General features: G+C 37.5%; 2 protein-coding genes across 11 annotated transcripts in view; one reads left to right on the forward strand and one right to left on the reverse strand.

Moving 5' to 3' along the window:
- The window catches only part of CACNB2 (calcium voltage-gated channel auxiliary subunit beta 2), a 329,662-nt gene extending 325,368 nt beyond the window's left edge, over nucleotides 1-4,294 (forward strand). For all 8 annotated transcript variants that reach the window (XM_019752070.3, XM_019752073.3, XM_074324835.2 and 5 more), the window contains one exon: nucleotides 321-4,294. In XM_019752070.3, coding sequence (XP_019607629.1) covers nucleotides 321-803 — 483 coding nt within the window. In that variant the 3' untranslated portion in view covers nucleotides 804-4,294. The remainder of the gene's footprint in view (nucleotides 1-320) is intronic.
- A 1,634-nt stretch (nucleotides 4,295-5,928) lies between these two features.
- The window catches only part of NSUN6 (NOP2/Sun RNA methyltransferase 6), a 48,307-nt gene continuing 29,434 nt past the window's right edge, over nucleotides 5,929-24,801 (reverse strand). For all 3 annotated transcript variants that reach the window (XM_074324836.2, XM_074324838.2, XM_088789075.1), the window contains 5 exons: nucleotides 23,108-23,227; nucleotides 18,146-18,290; nucleotides 12,743-12,891; nucleotides 8,192-8,317; nucleotides 5,929-6,541 (listed from right to left, as the gene is read on the reverse strand). In XM_074324836.2, coding sequence (XP_074180937.2) covers nucleotides 6,329-6,541; nucleotides 8,192-8,317; nucleotides 12,743-12,891; nucleotides 18,146-18,290; nucleotides 23,108-23,227 — 753 coding nt within the window. In that variant the 3' untranslated portion in view covers nucleotides 5,929-6,328. The remainder of the gene's footprint in view (nucleotides 6,542-8,191; nucleotides 8,318-12,742; nucleotides 12,892-18,145; nucleotides 18,291-23,107; nucleotides 23,228-24,801) is intronic.

Consider the following 24,801-nt stretch of genomic DNA (forward strand, 5'->3'; position numbering starts at 1 on the left):
TAAGTATACAGCCATTGGGAGAAACATCTCAGGGACCTGTATCTAAACCATGAGAACACAAAAGGATGCCCTCCCTCCTTCATTTAGTTATTTAAATAAAAGGTTACTCTTTGCACTGTTCTAGGTGTTTAACAAAGCCCAATATGACATACTACAAACCTTATCAATGCCACTGGACATCATTAAAAGAATTAAATCACTTAGCTAGGTGAGATTTTACTTCAGCATTTTAGCTGCTTCCAAGGGACTAAACTTGCCCGGTGGTGCTTATGCTCTGACCTTGGCTGCCTGATGCCTGTGTTTTCTCCCTTCGCCGCCAGGGTTCTCAAGGTGGTCAGAGGACTGACCGCCCCGTCCGTTCTGCTCCCCAAGCGGAGGAAGAGCCCTGCCCGGAGCCAGTCAAGAAGTCCCAGCACCGATCTTCCTCGTCCGCTCAGCATCACAACCATCGCCGTGGGACGGGTCGGGGCCTCTCCCGGCAGGAGACGTTTGACTCGGAAACCCAGGACAGTCGAGACTCTGCCTACGTGGAGCCGAAGGAAGACTACGAACACGTGGACCACTGTGCGCCGCACCGTGACCACAACCACCGAGACGAGCCCCACGGCAGCAGTGAGCACAGACACCGGGAGTCTCGGCACCGTGCCAGGGACCTCGACCGAGAGCAGGACCACAACGAATGCAACAAGCAACGAAGCCGCCATAAATCCAAGGATCGCTACTGTGACAAGGATGGAGAAGGAACGTCCAAGAAACGGACTGAGGCTGGGGAGTGGAACCGGGATGTTTACAGCCGCCAATGACTTTGGCCCTTTTGTGTGTTTCTTTTTTTAAAGTCTTGTATAACAGCATCCCCAAACTCAATCTTTGGGGTCTCCATTGCAATCATATGTGATCTGTCTTGTATATTTTGTATTGCTGTTGCTTACCTAGCAATAGCATGAAATAGAGTATTAATATACTTTTTTTTTTTCTTTTGTAAGTGCTATATAAATTCGCCTGGTACAGCTGCAGTCCTCCGGTTGTGTACTGGACTTTTCAAAAACTGTTTGGGGTAGCTGCCACTCTGAACAAAATCTGCTGCCATTAGTATTTTAAGAAATCTAGTTGATGTATCCAGTAAGCCAGAATTGGCCCAGGTAAAAAGTGGATGTTCTTGATTCTACAGATTTTTAATATGTAGGCATCTGATTTGCATATTCATTCATCCATGGACCACTGTTTCTTGCTTGTACCTCTGGCTGACTAAATTTGGGGACAGATTCAGTCTTGCCTTACACAAAGGGGATCATAAAGTTAGAATCTATTTTATATGTACTAGTACTGTGTACTGTATAGACAGTTTGTAAATGTTATTTCTGCAAACACCTTCTTATAATTATATATAATATATATATGAGTTTGATCACACTATTTTAGAGTCTTAATGCCAATTCAGCAGATTTGCTTTATGAATTACAGGGACTAGAAATGCCCACATTCAGGAAATTTGTAATAACATCTAGGCACCTATCCCCATTCTAGTAGAAAGTCTGTATATACTGTAAATACGTGTGATTGCTTGACTCGAAAAGGGTTGATTTCCGAATGTTTTACCATCCTTGTAAGTTTATAATTTTGACCATAAATTATGGTAAATATAACCAAACTCCAAAGGTTGTTCTAATCCATGCAGTTCACACTGATTGTGACAAACACATACTTAGTAGCTAGTGTCTCTGTCACTGCACTGGAGCCCATGGGCCGGAACTCTGTATGCACGTGCGTCTGTGTGTCAGTGTGTGTGGTGATAGTTTGAGACGAATCTGAATGCTGAAGACAAATGAAGAAACTAGAGACTGATATCCAGAATTCGCCCCACCTGGCTTTGTACTGAATCGTGCTGTGTATTCCTTTAATGACCCGCTGAGCAGTCAGGGAGCGTGCTGCCAAAGGTGACTGGGAAAGCATTCATCTGTTGGCTCCTTGTTTTTGCTCCTAGAGAGTGAAAAATACAGGCAACTTTTAACTGTGAGTGTTTCACTGGAAATGTACAATCTGTGTGTGTTCGAGTATTTGTTATAGTAAGAAACGTTTACACAGCTTGTAGAATTATTTTGTGGGAAAATAAATTTTTCTAACTCCTCCCACTTCCTTTTCTAACCCTGCCTATCGTCCCTGTTATCTCCCAGTTTACCTGTCATTCCATCCCCCACCCCCAACTCGAACAGTTTCACTGTCTGTCAAAACCTAGAAGTGCTTCTTATAACCAAAGTTTCTGCTCTTCAGAAGTAATCAGGGCATATGGGGTGACTTGCAGTGAACAAGATGTTAAGAATATTTTCCTACATCAGACATCGACTCTGAAGGGGAAGCCAGAAGACTTGCCTCACGGATATTGCTGTAAGCAGCTCACAATGTGGTTGTCACACTAAGGCTGAAACCTTCTCCATGTCTCTAAAGTGTACACTTTGTCCAGTTACGACTAGGCAGATAAGACAGTATTAAGTGTGCAAGTTCCTAGCACTTGAAGTTTGTCCCTGGAAAATGCCTATCTATAATTGCCTGACTTCAGATTTGTACATTATATAATTATTATTATTCTGTTAAATACATGAATCTACTTTTTGTTTGGCTCCTTTGATTATTCCAGGTTCTTGCCAAATATTCTTGGACTTTAGAAGTAAAACTGTTTCACTTTTAACTCCTTATTTCCCCTACTCCCAAGAAAACTCAAGAGTTTTAAAAATGAGTTATGCATAGTGTTGTATCAGCTAATATGAAACATTTCCCTCAGAATCAATGCATTTGTTAATTAGCTCTGTAATGTTGACATGAATTTATTTACTGACTATAAACACTGTAGTCATAATATATAAATTGATGCAAAATAGTCACATCATCGGGAAACCATATTCCAATTAAGACTGCTTTTATCAAGTATTCCTGATAAACGTTCCATCACGGTAAGAGGTTGCTGACAACCAGCCTCATCCTTTGCTACATCTAATTTCATCCCAAACCTTCAGAAAACTTAAATTCTTGAAGCATAACTGGTATTTATCTAACCTGCTGCTATCATCATTAATCCCTTTCAAAGAGTCGTGCTAATGTGTTCCATTTTTTACATTCTGTACCTGGATTCTTAGCTTTTCACTTTGCTGTGAAACATGTAAGTCCAAATCAGAGTAGTCCTCCAAAAACTGTATTACAGGATTTGACATAAGACCATCTATACAGGAAAACTGTACAGCGGGCATATCTGTAAATGGTGTGTACTAAATCTGTAAACGAGAAATAATCCCAGGGACAATGGGGTATTTACTGACCTGTGGAATGTAAAAGTAGTCTTTTCATTCAGCGAAGGCTTAATCTTAACCGACTCAGTTGCAGAACCGTGATTTTTGTAGTCAACCTAGAAAGTGCTGGAAATGTTAATAGTTTTACTCTTTTTTGTCAAACCCATTTCAGCTTTTCCTATGCTCTTTCTCTACTGCTCATTTAAGTTACTGTTACAAAAAGGTGCTGCTAAATGTAGGGTGTCTTAGTCATATTGTACTTTGGGACAATGCCACATTTTTAACATGGTCTGCTATGCATTCCTGTTAAACATTCGCTGTCAGCTACACTGAACTGTTCGACAAACCTGGTTTAAAGTCATTCATATAAAACAATTAAAGAGCTGGCTTCTGCACTGTTTATTACTGGTAGTATCAATTGCAATTTTAGGAATAATTCTGATAGTTGAGGATACGTTAAATGTTCAGCATCACTTCTCATTTGTGGAGCATCTTCCTTGGGGACAATGCCAATCACTGATGTCACTTTAGTGATCGTCCCATTATGTCTGATAAAATGATAGTTTACAGCAGGTCAAGGATCTTTTAAGATATGAGCACAGGATAATCTTCCTCCGCCTGAATTCTACATGTGCAGCAATTCTTGATTCAGATTTTGAATTTTATTCTTCCTTCATTTTTAGAATGAAGATCCATCTTGATGACAAATTTAATTCTTCACCTTTGTCCCTTTGCTCAATGATGTAATGCTGCTAGTCTTGGACACTCTGATCTTACTCAAACTTCAAGAGTCACACTGTTGGAGAAAAAAGGGAACTCGATGGTTTTGGGTCAGTTGGTTCATTTCAGCTAAATTATATTTTTAACTATTTGTATTTCACTTTGCAATTTAAAATGTTGATACAGGGTTTTGAAGTAAAATGTACTCACTGTTGAATTAAAATGCGTTTTCTGTTTCACATAAATATCTGTCAACACTAAATATGTTAAAGATAATATATTAATTTTCTTCCATAGTTTCCTGATCTTTTTTCCTCTTGATTGTATTTTTTCTTAAGTTTCTTAGTCCTTTAAGATTGAATGTGTTTTAGTTTTCAATTTGCTTTATTTTTTGAAGGAAAGAAGCCCACTAAAAATGTGTATGTTAAAGGAAAAAATTTTAACAATATTATTTGTCCTTGCTGCTTTTAATAATGCAAATATTTTTCTTCTATTTAGCCTGTATTGCTTATATTCTGATATGTCACTATTCATCAAAAATTTACATGTTTGCTGCTAGGCTAATTCTCTACCATTTTCATCCCAGCTTAGCACATAAGGCTTTGTTGAAAGCATGCGAGGAAATGGATTTTGTAGATTTAAAAAAAAAATACATTTAAAGTTTAGGGAAGTATGCTGAGCCCTAGAAACAGAAGTGCCGCAGGTAAACAGTATTTCTCTTTAGTCAAATGACATCTACTGTATATAAGACAGAATGAGGGATATAAAAAAGTCAGTCACATATTTGAATCTTATGGAGCTTGAAATATGTTTTCCCACGTTCAATAAGCATGCTATTGGTGATCTGCTCTGAAGCAGTGACAGAAAAGACAGGATCCCTGCCTCCAGGATTTTCCGAAGTCTGAAGGTAGCAGTGAGGGCATGCCTAGGAAATTAGAGTGAGTGTGTTCAAAGTGCCACAGTAGCAGTAGATATGAGTCCTAGGGGTATAGAGAGAAATGCCAAACCCAATCTCAGGCAAGGGTGTTCAAAAAAGGCCTCTTCAAAGATGAGGCCATGTAAAGGTCTTACCATCTTGATGGATACAATAAATAGTTACGAGACGAAAAGTTGGGGGTGGGAGGGCAGGAGAAACTATTAGGGGATTGTTTCCAACTGTCCACTTTACGTGCCCAAGGCTCAGAAATTCTGGGGTGATTTGAATGAAAGTTAACAAAAACAGATGTACAGAACTCTACATAAGACGGCCTTTAACCTAGGGCTGGGTGTTGGGTATTTAAACCTATCTAAAAGGCAGGCAGGATGAAGCAAGTGTAAGGTTATAATTGATTTAAAAAGAAAAAGTAGTCACTTACATTGGCCACTATAGGGGGATGTTTGATCACTTTTGTGATTTAGATGATGTTCTTGTTTTTATCTAAATTCAGATTGGATTATGAAGTGGTCTTTTTGGGTCTTGATCTATCATAGTCACGGTATGTTGGTATTCTGGGAAATTCTTTTCAATAGGAAAACAAGGCCTACCTGTAAGTGCCGGGCCAGTTCCCAGTTAGAAGCTGGTTTCCCCTTTCTCACCAAGCACGTCTCTAATAACTTGTATGGTATGTGTTCCAATAGATGATAACAGGTATCCAAATTGTGGAATATTCTCATTTTTTTAATCTACCAAGTGAAGAAAATATTCATTTTACCTTTTAGCTCGAAGTCATGACTAAAATGTAAACAAAGTAAAGGAAGACTGTCACTTAGAAGACGTCCAGACTTCATTTGAAAGAGCGTTTACTTACCAAAACAGTAAGCAGAAAAAGAGGTAAAGTGCTCGGCTTCGTGATTGACACATGATAAATGTCATACTTCCCATGCCCTGAGTTCTTAAGGAACCACTCCTTCGGCACTCAGGAATGGAAAACAAGTATTTTTCATAACCAAATTAAATATTGCTAATTTTATTCCTTTCGTTAGATTCACCAATTAACATTAAAAGTGACTTGCATTCTATACAAAGTAAAACACAAGGCCCCGAATGTAACTATGTTCCAGACATCTATAGGAATCTACTTTTCTTTATACTCTGCTAAATCCATAAAGAAAAAATTATTTTAAATTTATTTTCTCCGACCACCCTGATTCCTTCCTCTATGTCTCTTGATCCCTGGTGAAACCTCTGGCCGCCGTTTCTGTTTCCTTAGCAACCATGCCATCAATCACTTGGCCTGACAGCAGTTTGGGTTTTAAATTAAAGTGGGCGCGTGCGTGCGCGCACACACACACACACACACACACACACACACAGGAAATGTTTGGAATTTTCATTTCTAAGGATCTGTCTCCTACGTGCTTTTCCATTTTACGAATTTTGCAATAAAAAAACCTATACAATCCTTATTTGCCAGCCAAATCATGTCTTCTACTTTGGCATCTCTCAGAGAATCAAAGTCTGTGTCCGGTAATGGCACAACAGATGGATCAAATCGCTGCAGCTGTTTCAATTGTTCCAATGACAGGCCCGCTCCCATCATTCCTTCTCCTCCAATCTGTGGTTCCTGTTTTGGAGGAAATGAATAAATATGGATGAACATCCTACAATTAGTAAGTGAGCTTGTGCACAATCTAAGTCAAAAGACAAATTGGGTGGTAATTATAAGTTTCAAAAATAGAAAAAAATGAGTAAATACCTTTTATTTTTATAGACTGTACATACTGTTTTTCCAGGTAGTAAAGTGGGAAAGCAGTAATAATATGGTCACCTGAGGAATGAGTAACTATTACAGTTCATATGCTTATCAAACACCTTGACAGTGCAAAAGGCCTGAGCTTCATATTAAAAATACATGGATTCACATTGCAGCTCTGCCATATTTCAGCTGTGTGACCTTAAGCAAGTAACTTCACCTAACTGTTTCCTCATCTATAAAATAACAAAATACTCAGTTCTGAGGCTTAAATAAAGAAGGTGGTATCATGCCTGGCATATAGAGGCACATGGTGCTCAATAAACATTTATCAATAACAGCAATAGATAAAAATTCAGCTTTATTTATCAGACTCCCTCAAACGGACAGGAGTTCCTTAGGCATCTAAAGATGCCTTTCTCTGACCCATACCAATTGGATAATAAAATATTTTTGTTATGGCTTTTACATGCATTAGAATAATAGAAAAAGAGTTCAATTAAGGCTGCATCAATTTGTTTAGAGGAATACTAAGGAATTCAGAATCATAGGGAATTGAGTGATATTTTCAGACCACTACTACAAAAGATTCATAATCCTAGTTTAAGTCCCTAACTCACAAATATTTATGTGTTTTATTTCATTAGGTGTATGTCTGAAAACTTCATGGGTTTATTAACCCATCAGGAAAAAATTCCATCTCCTTTAGATACATGTATGTGTATATACGCAAGCACAAAATTCCAAGTGAATTCAGAAGTCTTCCTTTCACCTACAATGTAGTTAATTCCTATACCTAGAAGCCATCTCTTGATTGCTTTTTATTTCTATATTCCAATTACCTACTATGATTCTATACTAGAAGGTATTAAAGTTACATGTTCAATATATGTGAATGAATGTGAGCATTATTACAGATTTAAGCTTAATCTCAAACATCATGGGCTATAAATATCTAAAAACATTACGAACATGTTTTCAATAAAAACCGTAATGGAAAGGCAGTGCTAAGTAAAATGAAGTACAAGAAAGCTTTCTAAATGTTACATAATTTATATAAGAAACCATAAAGAAGCAATAATCCTGAAACATTTCCCCACCCCCTTCGCTAAACTGTTGATATCCCAGTTATTTTTAAGCCTGTTTGGTCTTTGGTGTAACATGGAAAAAAATGCTCAACATTTTCCTTATCCAGAAAGTCTAGGACTGGGAGGGAGAAAAGCGACTTCTTGGAAACAAGAACAAAAGCCACAAGTGAAAGAAACATCTAATAAAAACACATCTGAGCTCTGGAGCACATTAATACAATGGCAAGGAATGAACACAGGGAAGAACTGTCAGGATGTGAAATTCTCCCTGGGCAGTCTAAAATGGATTCAGTGAAACATTCTTGTTTATGGTAGTATTTGCTTCAGAAGTCTTACCTGACATACTTCTTCATATAACAGCATGTACTCATCGTCACGCTTAACTTTCTGTGACTGAATCAGATTACACTGAGAAAATGGAATTGGTCCTTACCTGAGGCTGGAGCTGAAGGCAAGGAAATGTTGTGAGGGCCCAGGCCACCTGCTCTTCATTTTCTGCCAGTGTGATCGTGCACGTGCTATAAACCAGCACGCCCCCTGGCTTCAGCAGTTTCACTGCCTGGAGAAAATGGGATCAGACTATGTGTACCACAAGGCCAAATAATCATTTTTATGAAGTTTATATCTCTGTGATACCTTTCAAATATCTGGGAGAAAGAAATGCTGTCCTGTGTGACCAGGATTCTTTCCTAATTATACATGTTCCAGACTAGCTACATTTCATTATCTCGGAGCTGTTATAGTCCATTTGCACCAAGACTTCCCCAAACATGCTCATTCAGTTTCACAGCTTCAGATACCAAATGTACATTTTTTGGCCAGACTTGTTTTTGAATTCCATATTTATAAATTCAATTGCCTTCTCAATATTTCTACTATGGAATTTGACCTGTCTCCAACTGAACTACTAGCTTCCCTCGGAGACCTACTGGAACAGTATTTCCATCCCAGATGCTCAGACCCCAAACCTTAGGTCATCCTTTACCATTCCTCTCTCACATCCCCATACATCAGCAAATCTTATTGTCTCTATCTTCAAAATATACCCAGAATTTGGCTACTTCTCACCACTCCCACTGCTATCTTCTGGTCCAAGCCTCATGGTCTTTTGCCTGGATAATTGCAATAGTCTCTGACTTAGTCCACCTGCTTCCCCTGGCCAACCTACAATCTATTCAATAGAGCAGCCAGAGCAATACTTTCAGAACTTGTCACTTCTCTGCTCAAAACCTTTCAAATGCCCTTTATTATCACTGGAGTCCAAGCCCAGACCCTGACACTGGCTTTCAAGGCCCCACACAAAGCAGGCCTCTGGATGCCTTTCTGACCTCACCTGGAACACCTGCTTACTCTGCTCTAACAACACGGGCCCATGCTATTCTGGAACACACATGGCACACTCCCCCACAGGATCTGGGCACGAGCTTGGAAAACTCTTCTAATTTTCTGCATTGCTTGCTCCTTCCCAAGTTTCTTATCTTTGCTCATATGTCACCGTTCCATTAATGCCCTCGCTGAGCACCCTAGGTCAAACTGCAACTCTTCCAATCCAACACTCCTATCCCTCCTTCCATTCCTTGGTGCTTCACAGGGTTGCTGTCTTGTAAGAAACGAAATAACTTAACTCATCTATTTGTTAGTTTTCCTCCCCAGTCAGAACAGGAACCCCATGAATAAGGGCAGGGACTATATTTTTCATTACTGTATATTACATATAGTACATGCTCAATGAGTGCTTGTACAGTAAATAAATGAATCAGGAAATAAGGTGTTATAAAAAACTCAATTTATCCCCAAACACAAAAGTTTATCCAGTTAAAATGTTAATGGAAATATTTTAAAATACATAGTTTATACTGACGCATTTTTAACCAGAGTATGCTGGTCAAATTTAAACTTTGTTACTGTGTGACAGCTATTATTTTAAGCACTTTACATGGATTTTTCTCAATAAATCCTTATAATAACTACCGAGGTATGGTTACTATCTCAAATGAGGTAACCCTATTAGGTAGACTTATTATCCCCATTTCTCAGATATGGAACCAGTGTATCCAAAGTGACTTAAGTGGAGGATGCATGACTCCAGTCAAGATGTGTCTGATTCTGGCCTTACTCAAGAAACAAGAAAAATCTCAAATAAACAATCTAACCTTACACCTGTAGGAACTAGAAAAAGGAGAACAAACAAAGCTCAAGGTGAGAAGAAGGAAGGAAATAATCAAGATCAGGGTGGAAATAAACACAATAGAGTCTAAAAGAACAACGGAAAAGATCAATCAAACTAAGAGCTGATCCTTTGAAAAGATAAACAAAAATTAATAAACCTTTAGCCAAACTCATCAAGAAAAAGGGAGAGTGGGCCCAAACAAAATGAGAAATGAAAGAGAAATGACAACCGATACCAGAGAAATATCAAGAATTACAAGAAAATACTACGAACAATTACATAGGTCAACAAATTGGACAACCTGGAAAAACTGGATAAATTTTTATAAAGATTACAATCTTCCAAGACTGAATCAGGAAGAAAAATAAAATCTGCACAGACCGACAACTAATAACAAACTCGAGTAAGTAATCAAAATACTGCCAACAAACAAAAGTCCTGGACCATATGGCTTCACAGGTGAACTTTACCAAACATTCAAAAAAAAAAAAAAAAAAAAAATACTATCCTTCACAGACTATTCCAAAAAGTAAACAGGAGAGAAGGCTCTGAAGCACTCATTTTATAAAGCCAGGATTATTTTGATTACCTTGATAGCAAAAAAAGACAAAGAAACTACAGAAAAGAAAAATTATATGAAAAACAATATGGAGGTTCCACAAAAAATTAAAAATGTAAATACCACAAGACCCAGCTATTCCACTTCTGGGTATTTATCTGAAGAAATCCAAAACACTAATTCGAAAAGATACATGCTCCCTTATGTTCATTGCCGCGTTATTTACAATAGTCAAGATACGGATGCAGTCTAAGTGTCCATAGACGACTAGATAAAGAAGATATGATACACATACTCGTATACAATGGAATATTACTCGGCCACAAAAAAGAACAAAATCTTACCATTTGTCACACATGGATGAACCTAAAAGGTATTATGCTAAGTGAAATAAGTCAAACAGAGAAAGGCAAATAGCATAGGATTTCACTTATCAGCGGAAAATAAAAAACAACATAAATGAACAAACAAAACAGAAACAAACTCATAGATACAGAGAAAAACATGACAGTTGCTAGGTGGGAGGGGTTTGCAGGGCTAAGTGAAAAAGGTGAAGAAATTAAGAAGTACAAATTGGCAGTTACAAAATTGCCCTGGGGATGTAAAATACAGCATAGGGAATATAGTCAATAATATTGTAATAACTATGTATGGTGTCAGATGGGTAGTAGACTTAACAAGGTGAGCACTTCATAAGTTATATAAGTCTAATCACTGTGTTGTACACCTAAAACTAATAAAACACTACGTCAACTGTGATTGGAAAATAAATTAATAAAAAAAAGATGTGTCTGATTCTAAAGCCCACATTCTCAATTTCTATCCATGCTAGCTGGCATATTCTCAATTCTCTCTCACACTGGCAGCTTTTCTTTTTCATTGAAATAATGCATCCTACTAAGTAGCCTTTTTGAATTTTCTTTTTGCCGTTGCCTAGAAAAAAAAGTCAGGTGTCTTAAAACAATGTCCTAATTTTACCCTCAAGTCAAAGTGGGTTTCAACTATAAGTAAAGCTTCTCTTATGCTGCTTGCTATTTTAATTCCCAGGATGTGTTCTTCACAGACTATATAGATGAAGAAAAAGTTAAATAATCCACTACCAGTGCCACCTTTGTGTACAAAAGGAGACACCAGGAGAGATGACCAGAAATGTACTCAAAGGCAACTTCAAAGATTGAATAATATTACATCCATTATTGCTGTAGCCTATGAGTTTATAGTTAAAGCCTGAGAGAAAATAATGAACTAATCCTTATCAAATGCTATTACACTCTATAAAATCTACTGCATCATTTGTGCATGACTGAAAGAAATCCTCAAATAGTCTATCTGGGTTTCTGCTAAGACATACTAGAGACCAGTTACATTTGCAAAGTTTTTATGGTTCTTCTATATTCTACACTGGACACTGTCACTTCCCATTAAATTTTTTTTTCTTTTTTCAATTACAGTTGTAATTACAATTTGTATTAGTTTTAGTTGTACAACATGGTGATTAGACATTTATATAATTGGACTTCCCACTTTTAATTTGCTATCTAAGATAATCCAGCAACCCTATTAAAAAGAGTAATTTGTTTCATATCTAGTTCTTTACATCAACTAGAAAACAATCCAGTAACTTTTTAAAGATAAAGCAGAATGTTTGAAATGCATTGCATCTCAGTGAAGAAGTTCTACTACTGCCTGTAATGAAACAGTGAGTCACCATAAAGGAAAGCTCTCTGTATTTAAAACTAGGTCTTCTCTGTCCTTTCTTGTGTGGTAAAACATACATAACAAATTTACCATTTTAACCATGTTTAAGTGTACAATTCAGTGGCATTAAGTACATTCACATTGTTGGGCAACCATCTCCAGATTTTCATTATCCCTAACAAACTCTGTACCCATTCTTTCATACCTCTCGCCCCTGATAACGTCTAGTCTCTATGAATTTGCCTCTTCTAGTTACTGTATATGAATGGAATCATACAATATTATCTTTTGGTGTCTGGCTTATATCACTTAGCATAACGTTTTCAAAGTTCATCCACGTTGTAGTGTGTGTCAGAAGTTCATTCCTTTTTAAGGCTAGATAATAGTCCATCGTATGTATGTACCACATTTCATTTATTCATTTATCCATTGATGGACACTTGAGTTGTTTCCACATTTTTGTTATTATGAATAATGCTATGAACACTGCTTTTAGTCTTTTAAACATCAAACTAATGAAGGCCAACTTTCTTCCACAGCAAAGTATCATCACATACCACAGTGAAGAGTTTTCGCTGTAATGGTTGATATGATGTCACTTCCTTCAAAGTCCAAGCACAAGCCATGTTTGGTCTCTGTCCCATTCCACTGCAGGGTGCATCAAGAAGAATTCGGTCAAAAGACTCTGGTAAGAATGGAGGTTCTCCTATAAAGAGAATTATAAACATATCTGCTATCTGCCTTACTCGTTTATAGTAAAAACTCCTGACACAGCAGTGATCAGGAATTTAAAACCATAATCTGGAATAGAAAGTACAGAAAAACAATTCTTCAATTAAGTAGCTGGGAAACTAATTCTGACTTAAATTTAATATAGATCTGACTTTGGAAAAAGGTTAAAAATGGGATTATGCTATTGACATAGTGTATACCAAGGCCTAATTAAACGAAACCTTGTATTCCTAACGTCAGAAGCCAAAATTTATCAGAGCTAGGACCTGGCATGAATTCCAGTCATCCTGAGAGCCGACACTTCCCTTGGGAATCCCTACCACACACAGCACCTGAAAAGGAGAGTTGTCCGGTTCTAGTCAATGATTCTGTGGTTCCTCAGTCTCCTCGCTCTGGCCCATCAGCAAGGCTCTCAATCCAACCTTCCACAGGTTTCCCTTTGCAGTCACCTGAATAATTTCCCCACTCTAACATCTGATCTATTTAGTGTTACTGGGCAAAGTCATGCAACCGAACAGTCTGCTTATATATGTACGCTTAACTGCAAGCAAGACGTCGGTGTTAACTGCTTGTGTACAAGGCTAGTTCATTTCTTACAGTACTCAATGTTCTGAATCTCACACCAAGATAACCTCTCCATTTCTCTGGTTGCAAAACTGTTAGACACAAGCTCTTACCGATTTAATTAACTCATCTCCATCTATCTCCATCTTGCTTTTCTTACCTCTTGTCTCAGAAGAAATATCTTCTCAACATGAACGATTATTAATGTTTTTGATACATACTGATACATCCTCATGAAAGATACACCAATTTACACTTCCATTATCATGGAGTGTGTTTGTCTTCCCAAAATCCTCATCAAAGTTGATAATTACTTAACTGGCCATTTGTATTCTTTTCTTTATATGGTCACATTCTTTGTTTTTGCCTTTTTCCTCTGAGATTCTTATTTTTTTCTTATTAATTAGCAGAGCTTTGTACATTAGGGATATTAGTCTCTCCTCTATTAAATATTTTACAAATGTTTCCCACAATTTGTCATTTGCATGAGTTTTGGTTTTTTTCCATATATAATTGTTAAATATTAAATATATCCTTTTCCTTGTTGAGTTTCACCTTTGCTTTCATGCTTTAAAATCTTCCCCACTGTGCAATCAGATAAGTGTTCTTCTATATCTGCTTCTAGTTATTTTCATGGCTTTTTTACAGTAAACTTCATCCATCTTGAAATGACTTTTGTGTGCATCCTTTCCCCCCACCCTCCAAAAAAATTCTCTCACATACGATTGATTAATGTATTCTTTTCTAGAGGTTTGAAATACTTCTTTTATCATATACTACATTCTTGTGTATATCGGAACCTATTTCAAGGGCTTTTGTTTTCCTCCAAATATGCTAGATATTAAGCTATACTTTCCGAGCTCCCTTCTCCACTCTGCTGTGTGATGCTGACGTGGAAATTATGAACTACAGTTCTCTCTTGCTTGCTGGCTTCCTTTTAAGATTCACCAAAAGGAGGCAGAGGAGATGAGAGACAGGAGGAGTGGAGAATGATCCCGTTTGCTTGCTGTTCCGGTCGAGTGTCCCAGTCACAGCCCTTTACTTTGGCAGCTGCAGTTCCCAGCTTTGTCCGTTAAGTGTCAGTATGGAGTGGACAGAACCCCTCCGTCAGAGGCCTAAGACCCAGCTCCAACCTGCTGCCGGCTCTGAGTCCTCAGGGACAGGGCTGAGCCGATAACAGCTGGAAGCAGCCCCTTCCTTAGATTCTGAATGCCGGCTCCCTGGAGCCTCTCTTCTAAGCTTTTCAGTGCTGATAAGGGAAACTCCTCCCTTTGTTTCTCTAGCTACAGGGGTGGAAGCTGCTTTCTGCAGTTATTAGCTCTAGGTTTCCTTGGCCTTTCCAGCTCTCCAACATCTATTTAACTGATTCCTTATGCTATTTTTTATACTAAATTCTCTCTATTGAAATATTTGTATAGTTTTATTTTTAATCCTGTGCCAGAGGAATTCCCCTACAACACAACTCTCAACAACTTATTCATTCCGCTGACAAAATAAAACCCCAAACTATTATTAGTTCCACAGCTACCTAAGACTATGAAATAAACTCCTTAGATTAACAAAGACCAGTAACAATAAACAATCTGGCCTCATCTACTTCTCCAGCTGCATTTCTCAGTACTCTCCCATACTCACCAATGTTAAAAAAAAAAAAAAAAAAAAAGAAAAAAAACCCCACAAAAAAAACAGAACAGCACTTTGTTACCCAAAGATGCATGAACTTTCCCATTTCTCTGCCTCTGCTAATTCTCTTTACTTGAGATGCCCCCTGCACTCATTTCCATTTCTCAAAATGCCACCTACCCTTTCAAGCCCAACAAATGCCACCTCCTCCCCTAAACTCTTTTTTTAATTGTTCCTATGAGAAGAAATCATTGCTGACTTCTCATAGCACTTTCAATCTTTTGGATGTATGCAAGGTCTGACAAGTAAGTTTGCAAACTCATCCTAGAAAACGTGCTACATACCTTATTGCTGAATATCACTAAGGTCACTTTCTAAAGTACTCCCCTTGGGAAGCTATGCACTGACACCAGTGCCTAGTCCACCCTTCAAAGCAACTTTGGAACTCTTTTCTGGAATGGCCATCAGAGCTGTCGTTGTGTTACCCTTGATGTCCTGACTGTCATCAAAATGTCTTCCTTTCAATATTTCCTTTATCTTCAGGTAAAGAAAGAAGTCATTAGGGGCCAGATCAGGTGAGTAAGGAGGGTGTTCCAATACAGTTATATGTTTCCTGGCTAACAACTCCCTCGCAGACAGTGCTGTGTGAGCTGGTGCATTGTCATGATGCAAGAGCCATGAATTGATGGCAAAAAGTTCAGGTCCTCTAACTTCTTCATGCAGCCTTTTCAGCACTTCCAAATAGTAAACTTGGTTAACTGTTTGTCCCATTGGTACAAATTCATAATGAATAATCCCCCTGATATCAAAAAAACATTAGCAACATTGTTGCAACAAGTTCTCAAACTTAATTATCAGACCTCATATACCATGCTCATGGATAGGAAGAATTCATATCGTTTAAATGTCCATACTACAAAGCAATCCATAAGTTCAGTGCAATCCCTATCAAAGTACTGATGGCATTTTTCACAGAACTACAACAAATAATCCTAAAATTTATATGGAACCACAAAAAGACTCAGAATAGCCACAGCAATCTTGAGAAAGAAGAAAAAAAATTGGAGGTATTATGTTACCTGATATCAAAACTACACGACAAGGCTAAGGTAATCAAAACAGCATGGTGCTGGCATAAAAACAGACTCATAGATCAATGAATAGAATAGAGAGACCAGAAATAAGCGCAGGCCTATACAGTCAATTAATTGAAAGATATGTAAAAATTGGTGACCTAACAATTTTAGTAAAGTAATAATTGTGGATTATATTGAGCTGTGTACCATCTACTAGTCATTTTTACAAACAGCTTATAGACAGGCAAACTACTACGGTTACAAAGAATTTTTTCTCCGTGGCATTTGTGAATGAAAAAAAGGGGCCACATACTAAACCTGAAGAGCTCAGGGGAGGCCCGCATGGCAGGCCCTACAAATTCAGAGACTGAAATTAACCACAGAGGATGAATGGTCTGAACATAAAACTTCCTAATTCAAAGTTGGTCACGGCCAGTAGTCACATCCTTGGCCTGTAGCTTCCTTGACACAGGTCAATCTTTAAGTGAGCCTGTCTATTGTCTTTTTGCATCTAAGATAATATACCCTTGGAATGTCAAAGTAATCCCTTTTTCTGGACCCCTCAGGGCACAACCCTCCACACCAAAGCAGGAAACTACAGAATCCCTCCTTGTTGTTCTTGTCCCTTGATTACCATCTCTATGCGCTGTGAAATGCTAACTATTAACTATCCTGTACCCACCAATGTAAAAGAAGTATCTGTCTCTCCAATTTACTTATCCAATCCCAAAGATTTCCCCACTCTGCTTTCTCCCACCCCCTTAATCTACCACCAATGGATTTCATGTAAGCCTCTTCCTTTGATTTTAATGCATAATATAGGTTGCAAAACTGCCATTTTCCCAATCCACTGAGATTTTGCTTCCTGGCAATTGTCATCAGTTTGGCTCAAATAAACTCTTATAAGCTTTCTCTTAAGGCTGGATTTTTTTTTGTCGACATATTAAAAAAGAAACCACAGGCCCAAAATGGTGTCATTTGGTGCTGCTAAAAGCCCATGACATAAACCAAGATTTAATACTCAATCTAACTGCAGCTTCAGCCTCTCCCAGGAATGTTTTAGTCCACCAGTCTGGAACTTTCTGGTCAAGCATCTGCAAGGTAATCTGTCCCATGGGCCCTCTCTATCCCCCATGGAGAGAAGAGGCAATCTGCATAATAAAAACCCTTCCTGTTCTCCCAGCCCCCCAGGAAAAGGTATCCCTTCACTTCTTTTGTCTCTAGTTCCCTTGCCCCACACTTCTTCCTATAAAACCCTTTCTTTTGCACAACCCTTCAGAGAGTGTTTCTAGTTGCTAGATGGCATGTCACCCAATTTGTGAATCACAATACAACCAAGTTAGATCCTCAAATGTACACGGCTGAATTTTATGTTTTAACAATGGCAACCTATATGATCTGTAAGGTGGTGAGAAATCAAAACCATGTCCTCAGCGTTTTAAAAGTCATCTTTAATCCAAAGCAACTTTAATCAATAAACATTCTAGGAAAACTAATGCCAACTAGTTCATTAAAATATGAAAGTTCCTTGAGTATTTCAGGAAATCAAATCAAAACAGAGATAGAGATAGAAAAAGACAGAGTGACTTAACAAACATAACATTTTATTTCAAAATAAGATCCGCGGCAGTTTTTCCTCCCTTCCCAGTTCCACAGCCCCATTCCTCAAGAAAAAATTAAGAAAACAACCAAAATAATTCAGGAAGCCTAAAACTGAAAGGCTCAGAATGTTCTGAGATGCAATATGAAATTTTAAAAAATATGTTAGGAACAAAGTATGTGACCAAGTCTTGGGGTTTGATTTATATTATTTAAAACTTGATATTCGGGGATAAGATGAAAAACAAAATGATTATCTATTATCGATCCATGTCAAAGTTTCAAGGTCATATAGATATTTGGGGGCTAGAATAGCAGCAAATCTACTTGATTATAAAAACCTTTAAAAGATAAAATTTAACTTACCTTCTGTGTCCTTAACCATATCGAGTTTAAGAGCCTTTGTTCCATCAAAGCAAAATGCCCTAATGGAATTCAGTCCCAACAGTAAAGCATTCTGCTTTATTTTTTTTACTTTGTTCGATATTTTATCGAGTGCTATTACTTCTCCCTAAAAAACGATAAATAAAAATAATAATAAAGTGTAAATCCAAAGCAATTAAATTACTGAAATTTATTAATGAGAAAGTCATTAATGAGAAAAACAAATTATGATCTTCCTCACTTTCTTCCTACCCTAGTTTAAAGCTGAATTCATTAACCAAATGTATATTGAATTTATATCAAATACTAAGTCTTTCCTTTTAAAAAACACATTTTGCCAGATAATTTTCTTAAAATGCCCAGCTACTTTTAATCAATAAAACTCAAAACCAAAAATAGAGCTGGCAATCCTCTAGAGAAACTTGAAAACATGCGTTGAAGGAAAATATTAAAAACCACCCATTTAATATGCCTTGCTCACCTCTGAAAGAGCATCTGTCTTCTTGTACTCTGAGACACACATAAATATTACTTGTAAAATCAATCCTCATCTCAGTATTTTCTGAGCTACACACATAAAATTCATGTGAATTTGGACAACTAAAGACAGAAAAATATAAGCCAGTATATCAGAGCAAAATGTTCTGAACTGGTATAAAAAGTAGTTGAAAAATAATTTTATATGGTAATACCTCAATTAAGTCAAAGTCGATAAAACAAGAAGTCATTTTTATGAGTGCATTGTGACATTCATATATTTTAAAACATACTATGAAATGACATTGTAGAGATGGTGAAATTAACCATTCAATATATTTTCTTGCTTTTATTCCTTTTGCATACACTGTCCTTGTGTGATATACGGGTCAGGTTGACTATTAAGTTCGCGAACTTTGTTGCAACAATGTTGCTGGCCTTTTTTGATATCAGAGGGATGACTCATTATGAATTTGTACTAACTGGACAGTTAACCAATATAGTTTACTATTTGGAAGTGCTGAAAAGGCTGTGTGAAGAAGTTAGATGACCTGAATTTTTCATCAACAATTCATGGCTCTTGCATCACGACAATGCACCAGCTCACAGGGCACTGTCTGTGAGGGAGTTTTTAGCCAGTAAGCAAATAACTGTATTGGAACACCCTCCCTACTCACCTGATCTGGCCCCAATGACTTCTTTCTTTACCCGAAGATAAAGGAAATATTGAAAGGAAGACATTTTGATGACAATTGGGACCTCAAGGGTAATACGACGACAGCTCTGATGGCCATTCCAGAAAAAGAGTTCCAAAATTGCTTTGAAGGGTGGACTGGGTGCTGGTGTTGGTGCATAGCCTCCCAAGGGGAGTACTTCGAAGGTGACTGTAGTGATATTCAGCAATGAGGTATGTAGCACTTTTTCTTGGATGAGTTCATTAACTTAATTGTCCGATACCGTATTTATGGTACCAGATGGGTAATAGGTTTAATGGGGTGATCACATTGTAAGTTATATAAATGTCTAATCACTATTTGTACACCTGAAACTAATATAATATTGTATATCAACTGTAATTGAAAATTAAAAATAAATGGATCTCCTGATAAAGTTTCTTATCTGGTACTTTGGGGAGTACAGATAGTACATCTCCTACCAAGTAAATTAGCTAGAGTAGAAGGGCTTTGCTAAGCCCTGTGGAGGTGTTGTTCTATGCCAGCAAAGTCTTACAGCTCAAGTAGCTAATATTTTCTTTATAAATTAGTACCGTAAAGAAAGCTGCTGGGTTTGCTAGCTGCCTAAGAATTACTACCGCTGTGTGAATCTGAGCTAATTTAAAAAAGTCTGAATGGATCCACTGCCCTCACTCTGACGGTCCTAGCTGTGTTCTTTATCCAGCGTAGATTCCATGGCACATTTCAATCACTCCCTTATAAACATCCTCAACTTAACATGCTTCTGTGTCTTGCGTTTAACATGACAAAAATGTAGCTGTAGTTAAATCCAATTCTTGGCCAATGTCATGTTTACCCTCATGTAGCTAAAAAGTACATCACTATCCCAACTAACCTTATTTTGAATTCACGACCACTGTATTCATGGGGGCCTTAGCGCAGCCTGGAATTCTTACGGCGTGTCCGTAGCCTATTCGCACTCCCATGTTCCTTGATTAGTATTTCATACCTTCTCAAAACCATTACCACCTCCTCTCCCACCCCCATTCTCATCTGACGACCTTGCTTCCTGTTTCACTGAGAAAATTGGAACTAGAAGAGAACTCCCTGTCTCTTTCCATGTCTACCAAACCACTAACACTTGCACCCAATGTACTCGGCCTTCCCTCCTATTTCCATGAATAAACTCTCATGCTACCATCTAAAGCCACTCATGCATCAATTCCTATCCCATCTCACCTACTCAAAGATGTTCCCCCAATTTTCCCTGTTCCCTCTGGTGTTAGCAATCTCCTCCTTTAATGTATATCTTTCTCATGAGCATACAAACATTGTTATTTCGCTCATCTTTAAGGGAAAAAAACCTCCCTGACTTCGCCTCCAACTACTGCCCCATTTCTCTACTGTCCTGGGAAAACAACCCCTGCCCACTAAAAGAACTGTCTTGATTCACTTTCTTTGATTCCTCTCATTCTCAATGCAAGTAAGCATTTCCACTCACCAAAACTGTTCATGACAAAGTCACCAATTACCTACATGGTGCTAAATACTGTAGGAGCTCCCAGTTTTCTTCTTACGCGGGCTAGCAACATGTGACACAGCTGATCTTTCCATCAGCTTTCAATCTGTTTCTACATATGGCTTCCAGGGTATCACACTCCTCTGGTTTACTTCCTACATCACTAGCCATTCCTGCTCATTGGATGTCGCATATAGCACCCATGAGTCTCAGTGTTCTGGCCTCTTCTACTTTCTATTGCCACTCACATCAGTTTATACTACATATTATCTTATGCTGATGACTTCCAAATTTTTATTTCCAATCCAGACATCTCTCCTGTACTCTAGACTCAAATATTCAATTGCCTGCTCAACACCATCTCTTGATCGTGTTAATACACTTACTTTAATATACGAAAAACCAAATTTCCACTTTTTCCCTGCAAAACTTGCTCCTCCTAGTCATCCCTATCCAGCAACTCTCTCTCCAGTTCCTCAGTCCAAAAACCTTAGGAGTCACCCTTGAGTGTTCTTATTTTCATAACCCACATACAATCTATCAACAACTTCTAACAGCTCCACCTTAAAAACACATCCAGAATCTGATCACTTCTTACCTCCTCCAATGACTTTTCCCTGAATTACCGTCTCCTAACCGGTCTTTCTACTTACACCCTTGCCCTTATACTCTTACAGCTTGTTTTTAATGCAGTGACCAAAATGGTCTGAAATAATAAGTAGGCTTATGTCATTCTTCTGCTCTAAACCTCCAAAGCCTTCCTATCACTGGAGGAAAACTGAAGTCCTGTCAGACCCTGCAGAGCTGCTCTACCCCAGCACCCCCACTGCCCATCCATCCTACCCCTCTGCTAGCTTTTCCTCCTACTCTCCTCCTCACTTAGTCTATTCCAGCAAAACTGCGGTGGTTCCTCAGACAAGTCAGGTACCCTCCAACCTGAGAGCGTTTACACTTACTATTTCCTCTAACTAGAACATTCTTTCCACAGGCCTACATATTGTTCATCACCTTTAAGTCTTTCCTCAATACCATCTTCACAGTGTGTCTCTCCCTCACCACCCTATTTAAAACTGCAAGCTCACTCTCCCTCCCCTTGATAATCCCAATTCCCCTACTTCTCCTTCATTTTTCACCATAGGCCGTGTCAGTCATTTGTGCCTTATCTTTTACTCATATATTTGTTATCTGTCTCTTCTTACTGGAATGTAATCTCCACGAGGAAGAGAATTTTGGTCACTGTGATTTATTGCTCTAACCCCAGTACTTGGCACATAGTAAATACTAACTATTTATTTAATCAATTAATCGTTTAAAATTTGATTCCCCATCAAGGAAACTATTGTAGACTAAGATACTGTTAGGAACCATTTAGTTTTACAAAATCAATATTTTAGGAACCATTTAGTTTTACAAAATTTGAAACAAATGGGAAAGATAATATTAACTGGCCATATCCTTCTTGAGTTGAAGAATCTTAAAGTATAGAGTGGTTACAAGGTCACACTGAGTTTTGAATACAGATAAAACTAGCCCATGATGAACGAAAATACATTGGCAAATACGCATACATAAGAAAAAAACTAAAACCTGAGCTAAACTTATACAAGGACATAACATACAATATTTTGTGACAATGAAACAGGCTCTATAGTTAAAACAGATCATAAGATTTTTATGAACCCCAAGAATACACACACATATATATTCAAACATTCAAATGTGTGTGTGTGTGTGTGTGTGTGTGTGTGTGTGTTTGTGTGTGTGTATTTAGGAATGTATTAGGTTGGTGCAAAAATAATTGCTGTTTTTGCAATTTTTTTAACCTTTTAAAGCGCAATTACTTTTGCACCAACCTAATAATGTGTATGTATGTATGTATGTGTATATATATATATTCCAACAATATCTATTTTGACACTTTAAAGATGTACTGTCAAATTAATTTTTAATAGCAGAATTTATTTTAATACTTTAAAAAGTGTTCTAATTAACAAAATAAAAAGATTTTAAAATGTTTCACTTAAATTTAATTTTATGAAGAAAAAATTCTATAAATGTATTAGCAAATTTGAGAGGTACTGAGATAGTCCACACAAGTGATAATCGTCTACTGAACTTAATATGTGATGACTGACATGGCTGAACAGTCTTCACGTTGGTTGAAACTGAAATAAAGCAGACTGTGAATTTCTGTATGATGTTTCCTAAGTTACGTGTACTTCCACCAAAGTATGAAATACATTGAGAATGGTTTTGCTGTGAAGCTACACTCACCTGATCATGCATCAGTGCTGCAATGTGTGTTGTTTTGCCTCCAGGGGCTGCACACATATCTAAAATCCTCTCTCCGGGCTGAGGATCCAGAACATGAGTTACTACAGTAGATGGCAAATTCTATAAGAGGGGAAAAAAAAAAGTGTGTGTATATGGGTGTATATATATATCATCATTGATGCTAAATCATTTTAAATTTCAGACTCAGAGAACGTAAAGAAACTTTTGGAGGTAATCCAGTACCGCATCTCCTGCCAAGAGGACATTTTTGGTAAATATACTGGTGTCGGGAATTTTGCAAATTCCTAGAGTGTCCTATAAACTCACAGGACTTTCACATACACATATGCATGATGTATTTCCCCAATCAATGCAGCAAACAAACAAACAAACAAACAAACATATTGTCCTTTCTCAATTGTGTGGTTCTCAATATTTTAGAGGCTAGAGACCCCTTAGAAATATGAGAAAACTCAGGATCTCTTTCCAGAAAATGTACAAAATTTTGCAATTTCAGCTGCTTAACCATCTAACTCCCATTTGAAACTTCCAGTTTTATGCTGCTAATGCCACTCAAAGGCATGTATGTATGGGTTCCTATCTTCCCACTACCACACTTCAGTAGGAGAAAAGTAATACATAAAAACATCTTAGCTATTTCTAATAGATACCTAGAAATATATTATGAGATTATATAACCTAAATGTACCTTTATAGCAATAAGTTACATTAAATCTTTATTAGCATTAATTATATAAAGACTACTACAGGATGACAGTCAGCCTTAAATAAAATAGAATACCACAAAGTAATTAATTGTTTTTAAATACTCGGCCAGAAAGAAAAAGAGGCCCACAAGCATAGAGCTATTTATTTTTAAAGTTTAAATGTTTCAATTCATTCTCACACCAAAACACGTACATGGGTTAGTACACCCTCAAGAACTGTGAGGTTACAATGTTCTCAAGTGAATCCAAGATCACCATTTGAAAACAGTAAATCAGTGGTGAGAAAGGAGACACAAACAAGAAAGTTTTCACCCTCTCTGTGGATATAGGAAGCATTAAAATCAAGGCAAGCAGTGCAGGCACTTGAAAAGCAGCCCCTCCACACTAAACACTAAAAAGAGCTTCACTTGTTACAGATAGTTTCTCTCAATGGTCTAGTTTATTCCAAAAATATTTTTAAACTGAACTCCAATATGAAAACACTGAAACACATATATGGCTACTGGAGATTCTTTATCTAGAGACAATTGGTTATGCTTAATTCCTAATAAAGATTAATGTACTGGTAAAAGATGACAGTTCCAATCAAATATAAGTAACACATTAAAAACCTTCTGGTTGAAATTATGAAACAGTCCAAGAGAAACGGCTTCACTAAGTATTTAAATGACAGTCTTCTTGAAACAATTTAGTCTACTGTCTTTCTCTACAGTATTTCTCAATCCTGGCTACACAACAGAATCACCTAGTCATTTTTTTTAATGTTCAGAAATAGAACCACCATAAAATTTTTATGGGACCACAAAAGACACAAATAGCCAAAACAATCTTGAGAAAAAGAATAATGCTGCATTGTGCTCTAAGATTTCCAACTCTATTACAAAGTTCCAGTGATTAAAACAGTATGTCACTGGCACACAAATAGACAGAGGCCAATGGAGCAGAACAAAGAGCCCAGAAATAAAT

This window comes from Rhinolophus sinicus, chromosome 1 (genome assembly GCF_057876585.1).
Source record: "Rhinolophus sinicus isolate RSI-liver-muscle chromosome 1, RSI-T2T, whole genome shotgun sequence".
Taxonomy (NCBI): Eukaryota; Metazoa; Chordata; class Mammalia; order Chiroptera; family Rhinolophidae; genus Rhinolophus; species Rhinolophus sinicus.